Source organism: Crinia signifera, chromosome 3 (assembly GCF_055691185.1).
Source record: "Crinia signifera chromosome 3, ASM5569118v1, whole genome shotgun sequence".
NCBI lineage: Eukaryota > Metazoa > Chordata > Amphibia > Anura > Myobatrachidae > Crinia > Crinia signifera.
The window spans coordinates 318,388,258-318,409,037 of NC_139219.1; the positions used below are offsets into that span (position 1 = coordinate 318,388,258).

Here is a 20,780-nt window from a genome sequence, read left to right on the forward strand (position 1 = left end):
CACTTGGGTGGTGACTCCTATGGCATCCAATATTTAAATAAATATTACTTATTAATTATTTAATAATAAACATCCTCACACACAATTCTCACAAACCTCACTCTTCCTCCAATACAAGTGGGTATATAACCTAATCAGGTACCCATCAGCGTTTATAAATGAATATTCATTCAATATTCATCCCGAGAGTCCTTTATATTAATTAAATATTATATTAATGAAATATCTTCTTAAAATCTCTGATTGTGGACATAGTGAGATTATATAATATTTAACTCTATGTTTAGTATCTCTTTAAATTTCGCTTAAGGTACTCGAACCCTTAATTTAATAGCGCGCATCAGCGCATATCATAAGTTTTTTCGGGGTAGTTATATACCCCATTCCAGGTGTCATATCAACACCACTAATGCCGGGAGGTGAACGGAATGTGAATTTCTGTAATAGGCTTGTGAAGAACATGAAAAGCTCCATTCTGGCGAGAGTTTCTCCGGCGCACGCCCTGCGGCCTAAAACACAATAGAAAAATATATTTATTATACCTATTACAGAATACACTTCTGCATCTATAATATGTTGTATTCTTTTAAACTGAATTACAAAACAAATTCGTTAGTTACTTAGTTATGAAATCCCTCCCAGAAATCTGTGCTAGGCATTCGTTTTTCAAAAATATATTCAATTGTTACATATAGAAAAATTAATACAGCATCTGATCTGATCTGATCTGATCTGAGCATACTAATTGGTATTATTTGTTACATGGTCAATTTTTCAGATAATTGTGCTGAGATAGAGATAAAACCAGGTTTATTGTTATAGGCCCTTATTCAGATCTGATCGCAGTACAAAGTTGATCTCAAAATGGACAAAACCAAGTGCACTGCAGGTGGGTCAGATGCAGAGAAATTTAAATTTGGGTGGGGTGTGTTGAAACTAAAATCTAAATTGCAGTGTAAAAATAATCCAGCCAGTATTTACCGTGCACAGAAACAAAATAACTCACACAAATCTAACTCTCTCTGCACATGTTTACATCTGCCCCACCTGCAGTGCACATGGTTTTGCCCATTGTGAGAACAAATTTTTACTACAATCAGATCTGAATAAGGGCCATGGTGTGTTAATTTTTTATGTTTTGGATTATTAAACTAGACCGCCAGTCACCTTTACGGCAGTTTAGTGTTGAAATGCCTGGTTCCTGTCACTTTTTTTTGGGAACCGGCACCGCAAACAGCACAGTCTCCGCGGGGGCATCACAGCTTCTCCCAGACCCCTGGAGTGCGGGTCTGGGAGGCAAAACCACACCCCCTTTTCCCAATTTATGCTTGGACACCAGCAAGCCACCCAAGTTGTCATTTAATTGATATCCCTGGGTTGGGACAACCTTTACTGTAAATGTGGCCATCCATTCTTTATACCGTGTTTATGTGAGCTTGTGACTCTGGGGTAGATGTGGGAAGCAGTGATAAGGGAGGAGAAGTGATAAAGTGCCTGATACTTTGTCACCAGCCAATCAGCACCTAACTGTACCTTTTTAAACCCAGCCTGTAACTTAACAGTCAGGAGCTGATTGGCTGGTGATAAAGTACCAGGCACTTTAGCACTTCTCCTCCCTTATCACTGCTTCATACATCTACCCCAAAGTACCAGGCAATTTATCACTTCTCCATTATCACTGCTTCATACATCTACCACTCTGTTTGTTTGTTTGTTTTGTTACCATAGAGTGTGCTGCAATTGGAATGTTGTTTTTTTTTTTTTTGCTAATTTGTGCAGTAATATACAGTGGTGACTCCACAGGTGTGGCTGCAGCATACTTCAAAATTCAAATAGGGGAGAAGCACCAACTGCCAGTGAGTCAGTTTGGAATGGCAGTTTGTGGCAGTGCGTATGGCTTCCCTATTTGAATGTTGAACTTTGCTGCAGCCCCTCCTCTGGAGCCACCCCTGGTAATATAACTGTCCTATACCATGCCAAGGCCTACATATAACACATCAGTACTATTAATCTGGTAATCTGGCCCTGACAGCAGGAGAAACAACATACAGTTCTGTGCAGTCATTATTATAGTAATATAGTACATCAGAGAGACCAGAAATACATTACACACCTGCTGAGAACGGCATAAAGGCGTCTTTCTTTAGAAAATTCCCTTTGGCATCAAGAAAATGATTTGGGTAAAACTCATCGGGTTTCTCAAATTGCGTCTTGTCTCTTAGAACAGATGACAGTAGTGGGACGATACAGGTTCCCTGGAATGACAAACAACCATGTATAATGACGTAAAACTGAAGCAAGAACAAAGTCTTTGCAGAAAATGTGAGCCTACATGTCCAAGCCCTCATAGAGTAAATAAAAAACAGCTATGGGGTTACGGTTAGCCTGATATTTGTCCATACTGGACCACTATCAGAAGGGTACAGTCAGGGTTGGCTTTACCATTAGGCAGCTGGCTAGGGGCTTCGCAACCTGGGGGCACCCATGAGTCTAACACCCCTGAGGATGACCTCCTTGTTAAACTTAATGCAAACGTCAAGTGTTGAACTTCTAAGATGCCACACGTTCACCTGAGCTTCTGGGAAGTCGGTATTGGTCTGTGGGTGGTGATGGAAGCAAGTAAGCTGAAGTTCTACCTAGGGTGCCAAGAAACCTCACACCGGCCCTGGGTACAGTTGGCACCAGTGTACCAGACCCAGGGCCGGATTAAGGGCGTAATTAGCTTGGAGGTGACGTGGAGAATTTGTGGGGTGACGAGTTTGTGGGATAAAAAATGTCACCGCTCAAAGTGAAAGTAAAAACTGTCACAGCTCAAAGTGAAAGTACATTGCAGAAGCCATCATTTTGATGGGCTTTTAACTAGTATAATATATTTAGTTCATTTAGTTATTAATCTATCTAGATAAAGGGTGTTAAAAATGATTAAATTATATTTGATAAGTTATAGTTTTTGTTCTTTTAGATTATTTATTGTATTTCTGATTTTTGGGGTGTGTTTTCGTCTTAGATTTTAAACCTAAGGATAATTTTTTTTCTTTAAAAAAAGCTGTATTTTTAATTCCTATTACTAAGATGTATTGAGCCTTAGGGAGAGTGATAGAGAGGAAAGAGATAACCTACCAGCCAATCAGCTGATTGGTCGGTACTCTCCAAAGCTTAGAACAACTCTCCCTATATATTCAAATGTTCCCTTCAGTACATTATTTGAATGGATTATTCAACTAACAATTAAACTGAAATTTTATATCATATTTTAAATAAAAAAAAATCTATCCAAAATGAAACACATCCTCAAATTAATAATTACAAAATAATCATTTAACAAGGACAGAGTGAGCCTTACAAAAATAAAATCTATTGGATATATGAATATTAGATTTGCAGATGATGCAAATGTCACATTTACAGAGCATACAGAATACTCACTTTTGGTATAAAGTATCCTTTAAAAGTCACATCTCTAGATGTCTCGTGGGCGACACTAATAGGCACAATGTCCGAATACCTCTGGACCTCATGTACAACCGCATTGGTATAAGGCATCTGCCCCCGGTGGCTGTACAATGGTTGTGCAGATCCAACAACTCGGGAGATCTCTTCTTGAACTTTTTCTGAATAGAATAAAATATAGAGAGGCATATTTGAAATACTGTAGCCATCCAAAGCTCACTGAGAGGTGGCACCTTCTGAGGCAAGGTGAGAGTGTTTGCAGGACCTGGTTGTTTAAAAATGACTAATGCTAAACTAATCAAGGAAATTATGAGAGGTACTCAAGGTCTATGCTTGAACTGTTTGGTATACTTCCGAGTGTACACTCAAGGTTTATGCTTGATCTGTTTGGAATGCTCCAGAGTGTACACTCAAGGTTTATGCCTGATCTGTTTAGAATGCTCCTGAGTTTATACTGAGTGTATACTAAGGTTTATGCCTGATCTGTTTGGTGCATTCCAAGAAAGTTAGAATGAGTTCTGGTCTCCGACTGTCAAAGAAGGAGTCATCAAAAAGAAAAAAATAGAGATCCAAAGAGGGATAAGATGTTGTGTAGGGATGGGGAAGGCTTACAATGGACACATATGAGTGTGGTGTTAGGAGTGACAGCTGGCTTACAAAGGTTTAGATAACTCATTTAGGTGTGTCTGGGATCAGTGGCACATCAATAGTCCCAGCATACACTGTGAGGGCTTGAAGGTGCTGGAGATCTGCGGGGGCTATTGCTAAAACTGCTGTTGGCTAACTTGGAGGCAAAATATTTCATTAGAAAAACATCATAAGATGTGCTCAGATGCCGACATTACATAGACGGGTGATGATTTGTGTCAATAGTAAATAAGAATGGTCGTACTGTACCTTGGATATCTGGATGTTTTGCCATCAGCAGAAGAGCCCAGTTCAGGGTATTAGTAGTTGTCTCAGTTCCAGCAGAGAGCAGGTTTCGTACCACTCTTGTTAGATTGTCATCGTGGAAGTAAGTCTTGGGGTTCTCTGCATCCTGCAGATTACAGTCACAGTACAGGGTGAGTTCTCAGCACCGTATCTATATATAAAGGGCTAACTTTGCTCCTCAACTCTCGACTGGCCACTGCAGGGCACCCAACCAAGATCCATTCAGGCACACACACACCCCATGTGCACTGCAACCCCCGCCATATACTGCCCTATATACCCTGCACCCCCAATCCCAATAGAAACTGCACCCCTACCATAACTCCCAACATGACCCATTCCAGAAGGGACCAGATGCTCTGTTCCTGGACTTGCATACCAGTGGCAGTTGCAGATGCTAGGCTGCACCACAGTCCAAAATTCAGATAGGGGAACAACACCGACTGTCACCCCAAACACCACAGACCACTACTCACTGGCAGGTATATTTGAACTTTGGAGTATGGTGCAGTCCCACTGCCACTGGCAAGGCAGTCCAGGAGAAGAGCATTTTGTTTCTCCTGTATGGAGGTTTGGCATACCCCTCCATGTAGTTCCCCCTATATAGAAGACACCCACCTCCTCTATATAGTGCTCCCCCTAATCTGGGCCTGGTGTCCCTCACTTTGACAGGCTTTTAACCAGTAATAATTTATTTGATCTACATGTGTGCAGGAGACTGATATATTTAGTAACTCATTGTTGCTCAATTATTCTGTAAAGAGCATACACCTGTTGACAGTTGTGATGTCAACAGCCATTGGAATGTCCACATGGTCAAACTGATGCATGTTGAACATGTTGACATTGACCGTGTTGACATGCATTGTGTCTACACAGATGATTTGTCGACATGATGAACTGTTACCAAACCGCCCCGCTTGTGTATTAGTCTCACTCCACTTGCAGTTGTTTATTCTCTACTATAATTGTGGAATTCACCTGTTCTTATGGCAGCCGTCATTGGTGGATATGGTTATGTGGGGGTGATCTAGTATGTGGGTGGTTATTACACATACATATACTGTAGGGGAGAATTTACTAAGTTCTATTTTACATGGGATGTTGCTATGGGCAACCAATCAGATACTATCTATTATCTTCTAGAACTAAATAGGAAGTAGATTTGCCCATAGCAACAACCCATGGGAAATACAACTCCCATCTTAGTAAATGTACCCCATAAACACCCTGATTTCTCTTTATAGAATAGAACAGCTGGTGCACAATAGAAGCCCTGTTTGTTGGCGTACCTCTTTCTGTTTTATGAGGAAAGCATCGATGTAACCCCTCTGTCCGTGCTCATCCAGGTCTTTCATTCGCTCCGTAAAGGTCTCTGTTGCGTATTCCACAAGCTTATCCGTATTCTTTGTAACAATTTTGTGAGTCCCGGGGAGAAATCCCAGGAATGGAAATATATTAAAGATCTGTAAAAACAGAGCACAGACAAAGATAATGATTTATCATGTTACAGAATACAGAGGTGTTAGACTACCCTTGTGGATTTCCATTTCCACATACAGACAATAGAATCAGTGTAGGGATGCATGCAAAGTGGGGGATCAGTGCAATGTGGGGGATGTGTGCAATGTGGGGGATCAGTACAAAGTGGGGGATGATGTGTGCAAGGTTGGTGATTAGTGTATTTTGGGGGATCAGTGCAAAATGGGGGATCAGTGCAAAGTGGGGGGGATGCGTGCAAGGTGGAAGATCAGTGCAATGTGAGGGGATTAGTGCAATGTATGAGGATCATTGCAATTTGGGGGATGAGAGCAAAATGGGGGATCATTGCAAAGGTGGGGGATGCGTGCAAGATGGGGGATGCGTGCAAGGTGGGGGATCAGTGCAATGTAGTGGGATCAGTGCAATGTGGGGGATCAGTACAAAGTGGGGAATGTGTGCAAGGTTGGGGATTAGTGTATTTTGGGGGATCAGTGCAAAATGGGGGATCAGTGCAAAGAGGGGGGATGCGTGCAAGGTGGAAGATCAGTGCAATGTGAGGGGATTAGTGCAATGTGTAAAATGGTGGATCATTGCAAAGTGGGGGGGTTGCGTGCAAGGTGGGGGATCAGTGCAATGTAGTGGGATCAGTGCAATGTAGGGGGATCAGTGCAATGTGCAGGAATCAGTGCAATGTGGGGGGATTAGTGCAATGTATTGGTATAAGTATAATGAGAGGGGATCAGTGCAATGTAGTGGGATGTGTGCATTGTACAGTAGGTGATCAGGGAAGCGTGGGGGATCAGTACAATGTAGGGGCATCAGTGCAATGTAGGGGTTCAGTGCAATGTGGGGGATCAGTACAATGTGGGGGGATCAATGCATTGTAGGGGATCAGTTAAATGGGGGGGGTCAGTACAAGGATGGGGGATCAGTGTACTGTAGGGGATCAGTGCATTGTAGGGGATCAGTGAAATGTATCAGATCAGTGCAATGTGGGGGAATCAGTGCAATGTACGGGATTAGTGCAATATGGGGGGATCATTACAATGTGGGGGGATCAGTGCAATGTAGGGAGATCCTTGCAATGTGGGATAAGTAGTGCAATGTTTTTAGCTTGGTTTTGCTATATTCAGTACTCTGATAGCTCACTGCATTCAGCATTGAAGAACTCTGTATATGTGTACCCCTTAGTCCATATGTACGGGTCTGCTTTAGCAGGGCTTATGTGGACTGTAACAAGAAAGTAACCCTGACTCCATATATACTGTATATACTGTATATATACCAAAACACTGCCATCTGTTGGCAGTAGAGATTTGCAGTTTGGATTTGGCTCGGATTTCAAAGCAATGTTTTATTGGCTATCTACAACATGTGAAAGCCGATAGCGAATAAGATTCGGATTTGAAATCCGAGTAAATCCGAGCCTAATCCGAACCGCACATCTCTAGTTGGCAGTAAGTGAAACTACATCTACTAGCTTTGGAAGCATTTGCATCAAGGGGGCTTAAGGCCCCCATACACTGGTCCCCGATTTGTCCTAAGGACAAGTCGGACCAGTTTGCCCAGAGCCCCCCAGGAGGCTCAAATGCGATCTGGACCTTGATGTGCCATTTTTACATGCAATAAATTGCATGCGATTTATTGCATGTAGTTCTACCGGAGAGCTGCTGTGTTGGCGGGGGGAGGGCAGCGAGGTCCGGCCAGCTGGTGGTGGTGGAGGGGGGGGAGGCAGGCAGCGGGGGCTTCATCGCTGCCACACACCCACAATGTGCCACTGATGGATCAGATTCAATAAATTTAAACCTCCCAACTCCGATCCGATACGATCAGGACCGCACATCGGGTTGAAGGGGATGTCACACACATCCGATTTGGGCCAATTTCTCTGCCCGATCCATCGCGATCAGGCAAAATCGGCCCAAATCAGATAAGTGCATGGGTGCCTTTAGCCACACTTCCTTCCCTCATCCCTGCTCATTGCAAGATCTCCCATGGGAAGACTCTCTGGCTTGGTCTTCATGTCTCCACCTCTTCAGTATGTATGTCTATGTTTGTGTAAGACATGTTCTACCCATTGTTCCATGATGCTGAGCATTATGGGGCCTTACAGATTAATCTGTCAAGCCAGATGAAAATAAAGTGCTCCCCCTAATCTAGCCCTGGTGTCCCTCACTTTGATAGGCTTTTAACCAGTAATAATTTATTTGATCTACATGTGTGCAGGACACTGATATATTTAGTAACTCATTGTTGCTCAATTATTCTGTAAAGAGCATACACCAGTTGACAGTTGTGATGTCAACAGCCGTGGGAATGTCCACATGGTCAAACTGATACATGTTGACATTGACCGTGTTGACATGCATTGTGTCTACACAGATGATTTGTCGACATGATGAACTGTTACCAAACCGCCCCTGCTTGTGTATTAGTCTCACTCCACTTGACGTTGTTTATTCTCTACTATAATGGTGGAATTCACCTGATCTTATGGCAGCCGTCATTGGTGGCTATGGTTATGTGTGGGTGGTTATTACACATACACATTGGGGGGAATTTACTAAGACGTGAGTTCTTACCGAAACCATTGGACTCCCCAAATATTTGTTATTTTCATCTGTCAAGCCAATTAGCTTCCTAAATGTTGGGTCATCATATTCCATTCGTTGTCCAAATAATATTGACACAATTATATTGCCCACACCGGCGTTCAAGATCATTGGGTCATCAATTCGCTGTCCTAAATAAAACATTATTAAAAAAGAAAAATAAGAATGAACCAAATCATGTATAAAAAACCAACCAAGCGGGGGATGTATCAAAGGTTGATGAGAGATAGTGTGGAGCGTTGTAGCACCAACCAATCAGCTTCTATCTGTCATTTTCAAAATGCAGTCTCTAAAATAACTCTCTGCAAGCTTTGATACATCTCCCCCATTAGCTTATATAAGCCATTATGAAGACAAATATGCCCCACAGGACAGTGTATCAGTCCTATGGATGTGCTGAATGTCTATCATAACCTAGCCCAATGGTGATGAAGTTCTATGAAGCTCACACTATACCTTTAAAAGATGAAACATATTGAATGAGGTGACCACATTCTTCTACGATCTTATCTTCAATTGTACTTTTCCCCATCCCATAATCACGTAATGTCTTGATTGTGAATCTTCTCATTACTTTCCAGTTATCACCGTGGGAGAAGCTGAGTCCTGAAATGGTCAAAAGGTTCAGTGTTTCTTAGTTATGGACAGTCGAACGTTGTTCTTAACAAAGTTGCTTGATTCTATCTGTGACATCTGTACCAGGGATGGCCAAACCTGACCTCAAGATCTACCAACAGTTCATGTGTCTCAGGCAGCTTGTGGATCTATAGTAGGTAGGAATAATGCAGCAGGTTTGAAAATGTGACAGTTAGTAATGACTACAGCTGTGCACCAACTAGGTGATTTGGAAAACGTAGACCATTTGTAGATCTCGAGGACTGGGTTGGCCAGTCCTGGGGTAGACCATAAGAAATCATAAAAAATCTAGACCAAGACTAAAACACTGGAGGGTGTCTTGGCCAGAGGCCAAAACACAGCAATGATTTAGAAGCAAAACCACAACCAAAAAACAGGGGTCTACTCATATATTAATATTTTTTAATTGAGCGTGACAAATATTTTTTGCTCATACACAAAAAAATATGAAAATTATTAATTACTTCTTCTTACTGACTCACCCATTCCCTTGTCCATGGACTTGAAAATTTCAATTCTTGCCCTCTCTCCAAACTCCTCAGCATGATTGACGAGAGCATCTTTCACCGTCTCATATCCCGCTAAGACCACCGTCCTCTTCATGCCCATTGGAACGCTGAACACCGAGCCATATTTCTTTGCAAGCTTAAACACAACAATTAAAAAATAATAACTATCACTCAAAACCGCATTTTCTTCAGCTAGTGATGACCCGTCTTGGCTCTGTATTTACATCCTACGTTCTTTTCGCATGCAGTATGTGTAGGCTAAGCCCAGCGATTCCACGCTTCGGTGCAGAGGGTAATGCCAGTGCAGATGGACACAGCAGCTGGGGGGGTTTATCCGTTTTAATCCCTCTCTGGAAGAAAGCCGAAAGAAACATATAGGCTTCTACAGGGTATACTGCAAGGGATTTGTATGTGACAATAGCCCTTATTCAGATCTGTTTGTATGTTCGTAGCCTAGCGAACATCCAAACATCGTCCGAATGCCTGCCGGCGCTGCCACTCGAATCCTCTCTCTAACATGTGAGGGGATGTGTTCGCTAATACGAATTTGGGGAGGGCACTGCCGCCCAACCCGAGTAGGCATTACGCTAGGCGTTTTTATGGGGACGCCAATAAAATGCTGGGCCCCCTGCCTTTCCTTCCCGAAGCTAATGGATACGTGAGTGTGAAACTAGCTCAAGCCCTTCGCCCAAGCATGCGCAAATCCCAAACATCCTGGATCGGAACGAATTCGGAGCCATATTTGGTGTGTCTAGGTACAAAACTGGGCTGTGCATAAAAGACACACACACAAACACACATCGGGCCTGATTCTGGTTAACTCGACAAGCTGTGAAGAAATGCTGTAAAAAAGATGCCCCCGCCGGTGCCATATCCCTTCACAACCATGCAAGGGGATGTGTTATGAAAACACACCCCCTCGCATGTGGAGCAGCAGGAGAAATTTGATGACAACTGACTTATATTTGCGGGATACAGGAGGAACATGAGGCGGGCGGCATGTGACATCAGCCGCCCACCCCGGCACACTGTGCCACAGCCAGTGGCGTAACTATACATTTTGCTCCCCCCTGCCAAAAAGTTTGTGGCGCCCCCCCCCCTCCAGGCTACTCTCCAGCATGTGACGTGATGACGTCACACGCATAATGCGTGCTGCTTCCCTTGGCTCAGACACATCCCAGGCCCTCCTAGCACGCCCCATCCTGTACACAGTAGCCAACAGCCGGCTCTGTGTACAGTCAGTTGAATCAGTGGGGGAATTTGACATCTCTGCAATGGCCCCACCCGCTCTGCGGCTGACTCGCCTCCAGTGGTCAGTCAATGGGCAGTGGTAGGCAGCAGTATGTCAGTGGGTCGAGCGGGTGCCGGCGCCCACACAGACCTTGCTGCTGCTTGCTCCCCCAAGCGGCTGCTGGGGCTGCCGTACAGTAGTTACGCCACTGGCCACAGCCGCATTTGCATGGCAACGTCCAGCGTTTGCATGGAGACACCCATGAACCGCTGGGCATTCCCATGTCCAAGCACCGCCACCGCTCCCGCCCACCTCTGTCCTACAACCCCCCCTCGTGTGAGCACCACGCCCACATAGAAGCCCTGCAAATGCGCATATGAGTATATACTCATGAACGGAGCTTCAACATCGGTCCCCCGTGCGAACAAGCAGGAGACTCAGCCGATCAGAATGACTTATTACTTTATACAGATTTGACATTCTCTTACCTCTAAATAGGTTATATGAGGGTTCTCCAAGTTCATGGCATGTAAGTACCCAATCAGCGGCAAGCCTTTCGGTCCTGGTGGAAAGTTTGAGATACTTTTTTTGTTCAAGCGGTTCAGAAAATAAAGGATGGTCAGAACCAACACAATGAGCGGTGCGGCAGAGATTCCGAAATCCATTGTGTGATCGGTGCACAGTATACAAGAGGGAATGAAACCTGCAATTGTAAAGAAGCGTTTCTTACTATTTATGAATCACCCGCGCCTTAATGACTAATGTGATTTATATAAGCTTTCCCCGGAACAAAGTATGAAATATATAATTATAACGATTATCAAGTGAAGTTTAAAAAATAGATATTAGTAGCTCACAACAGAATGTCCTAAGGAGCAAAACGAGAGGGGATAGTGATTAAGGGACTGCGGAGAATTGATGTATTTACAAAACAACATGAGTTATAAAACCAATATTAACTTTTTTTTTTCATTATACATTCTTGCAGATAATTAGGATCTATAGATATTTCATTTAGAAAATAGTATCGGTCGTACTTACAGCCTGATTCAGACCAGCTCGCTGGGCTGAGAATTTGCAGCCGAGCGATTATTATAAAACAACCGCACATGTGCACAGTACGCAGTGCACATGCATGCGGTGCACATGCAAGGGGTCCCCCTGCGAAGGAAGCCAGCGATGGCCGTGTTTTCTGGGAGTGCCCCAATAAATGCGGGCGTTGCCCTGCCGTTGAGATGTAGGTATGCTGACGTCAGAAGTGGCCTGCTTCTTTGCACAGCCATCGCAGCACTGAGTAATGGGGGGGGATTCAATGGTGATGGATTGTGATTTTTCTGCTGTTTGCAGAGCTGCAAATGCATTCACAGCCATGCACAGGGGAGGGGGAAGATCTTGGTGGGGCGGTTTTTACCTGATTCCTCGGCTCGCAGAGCAGCGATCAGGTATGCACCTGTGCACCAGCTATGTGGTCTGGGAAATACTGTATGGCAGTTACTAATGACTGCACCTGTGCACCAGCTAGGTGGTCTGGGAAATGTGACCGTTAGTAATGACTACAGCTGTGCACCAGCTAGGTGAACTGGGAAATGTGACAGTCAGTAATGATTACATCTGTGCACCAGCTAGGTGGTCTGGGAAATAAGAAATGTTGGTAGGTTTTGATGACCAGTTTGGCCAGTCCAGAGGTGCCAAATACACACCGCTAAGCTCTATTGCAGTAAAATCAAGAGCAAGCTTGTTGTCTTTTGTTCAAGAAGTCCAAGCCTCATAAATGACTTATATTCTCATAATCATAAACATCACAGATGATGAGGCATGGCCTGGTACTGCTGTTGTACCTAGATGCAAGGGATTAAGTGCAGTACAACATATAGGCTAAGAGTCCTTTGGAAAGTGTGTTATTGCTGTGAGATGCGGTTGGGCTGAGGATTAGAAAGTTTGGGAGTAAAATAATAACATGAGGTTTGGAGGGGGGGGGGGGGGGGGTGGCATCTATAGCCCTACAATTGAGCTTAAAATATTTGCTTAGTGGAGGATATATGACAAAGTTTGTCAGATATAGATGCAAACAACATACAGTATGTAACCCCCCTACAGTGACTCTGAGTATAAAGTTTATCACGTATGCATATACTCAACATTAATAGACACATAAATCCCAATAACAATCTATAGATAAACACGCAAGATAGAGAAGACCCTACATTGGTGCTAAATCTGCTCTGAGTTGTGATTCATATACCGGTGGTCACTGTAGTTATATTGCAAGGGCAACTATACTGCATGGGCAGTAGCTGTGCAGGCCAGGCTAAGCCGGGCGTGCTGTTAAGTACCTGGGGCATCAACATTATTCATAATTCCAAGCAACCATTTCAAGACTCTATTGCTGAGATAATATAAATGTAAGATCTCGAATATCCAAGTGTATAAGAGAAGTCGGGAAAATTGGGGCCAACAATATGTTGGCCAGTGTCCTACAATTGAAGTCTAAATTGGAGGTGGAAAAATATCTGCTTTTTTGGATACCAATTCTCAGGTCACCATGTTTCCATTTTATTGTTTCCACCAATATCGAAATAGAAGTAATATGTCTCCTCTCTCTCTCTTTTACCAGGTTATACCTCCTTGTGAGTGATGAGTTGCAAATATCTTGTCTGGGTTATTGGGAGAATTACGTCATCATAACAGAAGTTCCATAGCAAAGGAAGTATGACCTCCAAAGATGCCAAGAACAATATCCACTCTAGAACACTTGGGTTTTGAAATAGAGAAGATAGCTGAGAATTCCTGATGTTAATATACAAATTGGAGACAACCTCCTAAACACAAAAACAAGGGGTTTTAGAGAAAGTATGGAAAAACCATCATATTTCAGTCAACATCCCAGAGACATGGAATGTGTGAGTGATATACAACATGAAATACCCATGGAGAATTACTCCCAATACAGGAAAATTACTATTCTCCACATCCTATGAAGATCACCTGGATGAAGGATCAACCTTCTCTCCCATTTATATAGTGTACCTCTTGACTCAGAGCATCAGAAAAGTGGTGGACTTCATGACAAGCAAACTTTAATTTCATAATTCGAGTGGCTGGTAAAATGTTAATACCTACAGCAAGAGCACTCCAACTCGGAAAGAGAAGGAAGACGTGGATAAATGGGAAACAATTGAACTACCCATATTTAAAGCACATATGTTTATCAATGACTGTTAATTGAATTGAATTTAACTAACCAAAAACCTACTCAAAACCAAAACACATTGAGAGTTGTTTTGCCAAAACCAAAACATTATGATGAATTAGATCCAAATTCAAACCAGTAAAGGACAATTAAATAACAAGTTATGCAACCCAGTCAGTTGCATAACGATATCGGTATCTGTATCTGTATCTGTATCACATAACTCTGTACTAACACGCTCTCTCTAATCCCATGTCTATCTACATTCAAGCTGTTAAATATTAGATAACAACTGTTTATCTAACAATTTACAATGTGGGACTATGTCAAAAGCCTTACTAAAGTCTAGCTAAACTACATCTGCGGTCTTACCTTTATCTATTACAGTAGTCACCCAGTCAAAAAAGTCAATAACATTTGTTTGACATTATGTCCACTCAATAAATACTGTACATGCTGGTTGGGATCCTCTCTCTACTTTCTTTCTCTACAGATTGATAAATCTCCAGCTCTGGCTGTACAAGTCCATAATGTATATTTAGGTTAATGTGCATCTATAAGTGATCTTAATTAAAAAAAACAGGAGTCCTTATGTTCACACGTTTAAAATGTAATAGGTACCTAGAAGTGCAGACTGTAGTTGTCTTGACATAAAAATTAATTGTTAAGCTTTTCATGTGGTTGTGTCAACAGGGAAGAGCTGCAATTATGAGGGAAGCTGGAGTGTTATACAACATGTAATGCATTCCCATAACATGCAGGCATTAGATTCTTAGAAACATTAGCATGTACTGTACATAGACAGCCTAGCTGGGCCAAGTGGTTCCTGTCTGCAGTCAAATTCTATTTAAATGTGTTTCTTTCGTGAAAGTTGTTGGAAATTAGATTTTCTACAACTCTCTTCATCTCCCTACTACTGATGTAAGTCTCACTGGTTGGTAATTGCTTTTCTCTTTCTTGCTTCCACTTTTGTACAGTGGGACAACATTCATTATTTTCCAATCCTCTGGAATTACTGCAGCTAGCAATTGTGTAAATAATTCTGATAATGGCTACTAGCATCCATTTAAGCTACTTTAGGGCCAGATGTATCAAGCTTCAAAAGTGATAAAAGTGGAGAGTGATCAACAACCAGCAAGCAGCTCCTACCTGTCATTTTTTAAACCCAACCTGTGACGTGGCAGGTAAGAGCTGATTGGCTGGTGGTTTATCACTCTAAACTTTATTGATTTTCAAGCTTAATACATGTGGTCCTTAGTATCTTGGATGTATTCCATCTGGCCTCATTGATTTTTCTAATTTTAGTGTTGACAGTTACTGTGTGTTAGGACCTTTTCCTCTGTAAAATGTACCTGCAGCTAACTCATTTTTATTAATATACTTGCAATTTACTGTAACTGACCCCTTCCTCTTTTACTGATAATACTGATAGAAAAATTATTCAGATAATTATTCAGATGATTTGCTATTCCCCTATTGTTGTCTACAAGACTCTCACTCTCTGTCTTAGTATTAAGCCTTTTATGTTTTCCCTTTCACTTACAGTACATTTGATTACCTTTTTTAGCCCCTTTCTAACAAAACCTTTTGTATTCCTTATTTTGAGTCTGCCTATATTTCCTAAAGTCCATCTTAAATGCATTCACATGTCTTTTGCAAAGCACAATGGCTTCCCTTTTACTCGTGCATTTCACTTCTGTTTTTGCATGCTATAAGTTGGTCTAGTTTTTTTTTTTATCATAAACCATACGTACAGTATGCTTTGTGGTCACTGGATCCTAGGTCATCACACTTTACTAGTGGAACTTATAGACACCTCCCAGTTTATTAACATCAGGTAGTTTAAAGTCTCCCATGATTATTGCCTCTCCCTATAATACCATTTTAGTGATGTCCTGCAAGGTATTCATGACCAGTTCTTCTTCCTGTCCTGGCGAATTGTAATATTCTACCCAATTTCTATAATAACTCAAGGGGACTCTTCAAAACTTTATATTAAAGTAACCCTTCTTTTCAAATACTGTGTTATCTATTATTTTATTCTTACCACCCTTCTGGTATAGCTGTACCCCAGTCAGAATTCTCATTGTACCAAGACTATGTAATAGCCACAATATCCAGATCAACCCATGTCATTATCACAAGTCATTCTGGGATGGGGTTGCAAAACTCCTAGCATATGCACACATACCTGTATGGGTAATAGTTTTGTTTGTGCATTTCTTATTCCCTGCTATCTACATCTCCTACTATTGTACTTATTTTTGGTTTTCATTGCATTGTCTTTTGTCTATGTATATGCTCCTTGTTCCATTTGCCAGCAGAGACAAGAACTCTTGGCTGGGGGAGCAGATTGATTTTTTTTAATTGACCATTTTTATTGACTATTTATTTCACTAAATAGTTTCCAATGAAGAATCCAAACTTCTCACTTAGTATTCTGTTTCTCCCTGAAGTTGGGTGAAGGTGTCACTTGTGTATCTTACTGGCCTAACTATGGGCTATTAATGCGAATCTCATTCTGTAGCCACACATTGAAATTCTAATGAGTTGAGTTCTGTCTTCACCTCTATGTACAGTCAATACTTCAGAATAAGTTACAGTATTTGCCACTTGCGTTTGAGCGATCCCTAATTTTATGGCTATGACTTCAGAACTAGCAAGGTCATTTGTTCCTGGGTGGACGATGTCAACCACCGCCCTATCTTTTCTTGCTGCCATTACGATTATTAACATGCACTCTTTATTCATTGGATCTGTGGCTTCAGGTAAGTACCTTTCTTGTTTCCCTACTTCCCTACTTCCCAGATGGAATCCCCAAGAATACTGCACCCCTTTATTTGTATTGCATAATGTGCATTTGAGTATTGTCCTCAAATACATTTTCTGCATTCTATCAAAATAAAAAGATGGAACAAATTTCAGGTATTTTCACACCAACATTTTTCTTATATGATTGACAATAAAACAAGAGTTGATCAGTGTTATCTATTTTATAATCTTAATCAGTAGTTCTGAAACTCTGTCCTCAGCCCCAACACAGGTCATGTTTTCCTGGTCATCAGACTGTGTATAACCAACTGCCATATTTTAAAAATTAACAAGAGACCTAAAAACATGACCTATGTAGGGTCCTGAGGACCAAGTTTGGGAACCAAAGATTTAAGTTCCTTTAAATACTGTACTGGATACAACTCCTAAACCTATCCCATCCTTCAGCAGGGACCTCATCACTCAGATGTGCCCCGTCCTCCAGAGCTGTTTTTAACAAATATTGAAATTGAAAGTGAGAAAGAATACAATTTGCTCTAACAGTCATTTATTCTATCTTACCTGTCTGACTGCTACCCTTAGTCTCCCGAAGTGTGCACCACTGTAGCTCCCAATCTACAGCACAGATGTGGGAGCTGGAGTGTCAATGTATAGTGCAACTGCCCCCTCCCACTATTATCCTTTAACTTTTTCAACCCATAGAAAGTTAGAAAATGTACAGATGCAATACATACAACGGAATGTGTCCCAGGCAACTGAAGGGTTGTAAAGCCCTTTGGTTTGACCTTTGTTTTTCTTTATCACACTGAAAAATCTCTATCACACTGGAGATAGTGGAACCTTGTAAATGTGCATTGATTATTGCACAATTTATCCTGGAAAAAAAGTGTTTAAGAGTGCCCACTCAGGAAAGACGCTACCCAAGGGGATCACCAACACTCGTTAAGCCATGAGCCCAAAATCCCTCCCCAAAATTGTCAGCACCTATACTCCCAAATCCAATATACAAGTAAGAAGATTGGTATAAACAAATGTGATGCTACAATGTCCAACAGGCTATCCAGGCTTAGGTACAACTTTATTTGTACCTCAGTGAGCTTGATTACACCATCTGTGAATAAGCAGGGATAGCCATAACAGCTGGACTGTTGGAGTGCCTTGAGGCCTGTTGTTGAGGACCACTGGTATAAACAACAGTAAAATTGACAACATGCAATACACCACAGCAGTGACCAGGAAGAGCTCAGTCCTGGCATTCCTTGGTGAATGAAAAGACAGGGCCAAACACAGGGCCTTATTCGAGTTCACTCTTTCTGACAAAATCCTTCTTAGATGGACAAAACCATGTGCACTGCAGGGGGGCAGATGTAACATGTGCAGATAGAAATAGATTTGGTGATTTTTTTGGTGATTCTTTGCAGGGTAAATACTGGCTGCTTTATTTTAACACTGCAATATAGATCTCACTTTGAAGTAAAACCCCACCCAAATCTAATTAGATCTGCACAAGTTACATCTGCCCCCCTGCAGTGCACATGGTTTTGTCCATCTAAGAAGGATTTTGTCTGAAAGAGTGAACTCGAAAAGGGCCCACAGTCAGATCTTTTTCTGTAACCTCACATTCAACACCGTCTCACTATTAGTCTAAATATGTCACCTTTAAGATAAATCAGTGCAAAAAAAAGGCCACCATTAAGGATGAAGGACAAACTGCTTGATATAAACTTTGCAAATCCCTGAGGAAAGTCTAAGGGTGTCTACAATTATAATGTCTAAGTCTGCCATTTCTGATTCTGACACTGGGACTCAAGAGAAGCCCCCTTCCAACAAATGTGAGGATGATTAGTAGTACAAGTAAGGATGTGATGGTTTAGAGCAGGCATGTCCAACGTTGGCCCTCCAGATATTTTGAAACTACACATCCCAGCATGCTTTGCCACAGTTTTGCTATTAGAGAATGCTAAAACTATTGCAAAGCATGCTGGGATGTGTAGTTTCAAAACATCTGGAGGGCCAACGTTGGACATGCCTGGTTTAGAGTCAGACAGGGAAATAGAATAAAAAAAAACAGAAGGAATAACAGCGCTAGTGATCCAATGACAAGCAAATGAGAGATTTTATACCTCAATACTTTACTTAATAAATACACCAAATATTATATGTATACATCTACATCACACAAAGAACAAGGTAAATGAAATAATAAAAAATTATAAAATCAATATTGCCAAACTCGCAGGTAATTGTTGTAATGGGGCAACCATTGAGAGAGAAGCTTGCAGACTAAAGTGAAGCTTGAATATTTAAGTGACTTGTGAGTTGGAAACAGAAGCAAGTGAGTTAGAATACAGAAAAAGGTGAGTTTGAACACAAAAGCCAAAACACATATTATTATTGTTATTACCATACATCTGATACAATGTTTGGCCTGGTGCAGTGCAGTGGATGCAATGCATTTGTTTTGAGGGAGACATTCTGGAGACTCGGCTGCTGTCCAATCTGCAAACAATTTTCTGCAGGAGGAGATAGCTAAACTGCATGCTGAGCTACGTAGGATGTCTGTGTCCTTGCAACCACCACTGCCTCAGAGAGCCCCCAGAAGACATTCTGCCTGGACTGCTGTGGGCTCTGAAAGGCAGAGACTGACAGAGGGCATCAGACACATTCCTCAAGTGGTCACACTGCAAAACTCCTATGCTGCTCTGGCAGGGTTGGAATGTATGACCAACATAGGCAATAAAGAACAGGAAAATATGAGGACTTCTACCTCTTCTAACTGTAGGACCAGGAAAATTTCACCTGCAAAAAGGACTGCACTTCTTTTGGGAGATTCCATAATTAGGGGAGTTAATCTGGGAAATGCTACTAAAGTAGAGAAACAAGTAAGGTGCTTACCTGGAGCCACAGCTCCAAGAGATAAAGAATGCATGCTAAGAATTGTAAAGGCAGCAAGAAAAGATGGGGAGGTGAATGTCATCGTCCACCTAGGCACAAATGACCTGGTTAATGCTGAAGTCATGGCCGTAAAAGATGAATTTAGAAAGTTAGGAACTGCTTTAAAACAGGTGGCAACCACTGTAACTTTTTCAGAAGTATTGCCAGTACACCAAGGGGAAGATAGAAACTTCAATGTTTGGCTAAGGAATTGGTGCAACAAGGAGAGATTTGGATATTTAGGTCAAAGTCAAGCTACCTGGCAAGACAGAGCCTTATATAAAAGTGATGGCCTGCACCCATCTTCAAGGGGAACGAGAATATTAAGTGAGAAGTTTGGAAGCTTCATAAGCAACTATTTAAACTAGCAGAGGTGGGCAGTGAACCAAATAAGAATGAAGAAATCTGCTCCCCCAACCTAGAGGTATTGTCTCTGCAGGCAAATGGAACAGAAAGCCTATCCACTGCAACAGAAGATAATGCCAATCAAAACCGAATAGATATAGGCAGAAAGATGAACATAGCTAGCAGCAGGGGAAGCACAAACACAACTTTAAGAGCTATGTGTGCAAATGCTAGGAGCTTAGGAAATAAAATCCCAGAACTAATTGCAATAATGACAAGGGATGAACTGGATATTGTGGCTATTTCAGAGACATGGTGCAATGAAAATCATGACTGGGACATAGCTATACCAGGATATACTTTATTTAGGAAGGACAGAATGGGAAAAATTGGAGGAGGGGTTGCAATATATGTGAAAAAATATATAGAGACTACCTTAATACAAAGTATTGAAGAAAAAACATAGGCCATTTGGGTGATCATAGAAACAGGGGAGAAGGCGATTCTTCGTATAGGGGTGATCTACAGACCACCAGGTCAGGAAGAGGAACTAGACAAGACAGTGGCGTCACTAGGCAGGTGCGGGGGGTGCGGTCCGCACCGGGTGTCACCAGTTAGTGGGGTGACACCCAGTGCTGCAGGTTAGGCGGTACGGGGTGTGCCGATACCCTGTACCGCCATATCAA

At 41.9% G+C, this 20,780-nt stretch overlaps 1 protein-coding gene and 1 long non-coding RNA gene across 2 annotated transcripts in view; one reads left to right on the forward strand and one right to left on the reverse strand.

Annotated features, from left to right (window-relative positions):
* The window catches only part of LOC146064832 (uncharacterized), a 53,741-nt gene extending 38,597 nt beyond the window's left edge, over positions 1 to 15,144 (forward strand). Inside the window, exon 3 of the long non-coding RNA XR_014471856.1 lies at positions 13,468 to 15,144. This is a non-coding gene — a long non-coding RNA (uncharacterized LOC146064832). The remainder of the gene's footprint in view (positions 1 to 13,467) is intronic.
* Positions 328 to 11,518, reverse strand: LOC146064831 (cytochrome P450 2K4-like). The gene is made up of 9 exons (XM_083178736.1): positions 11,342 to 11,518; positions 9,596 to 9,758; positions 8,934 to 9,083; positions 8,448 to 8,608; positions 5,676 to 5,849; positions 4,348 to 4,489; positions 3,427 to 3,611; positions 2,114 to 2,255; positions 328 to 509 (listed from the first exon to the last, which is right to left on the reverse strand). Exons 1-9 carry the CDS (start codon positions 11,516 to 11,518, stop codon positions 328 to 330), a joined length of 1,476 nt encoding a protein of 491 aa, XP_083034862.1.
* Positions 15,145 to 20,780: the final 5,636 nt, after the last annotated feature.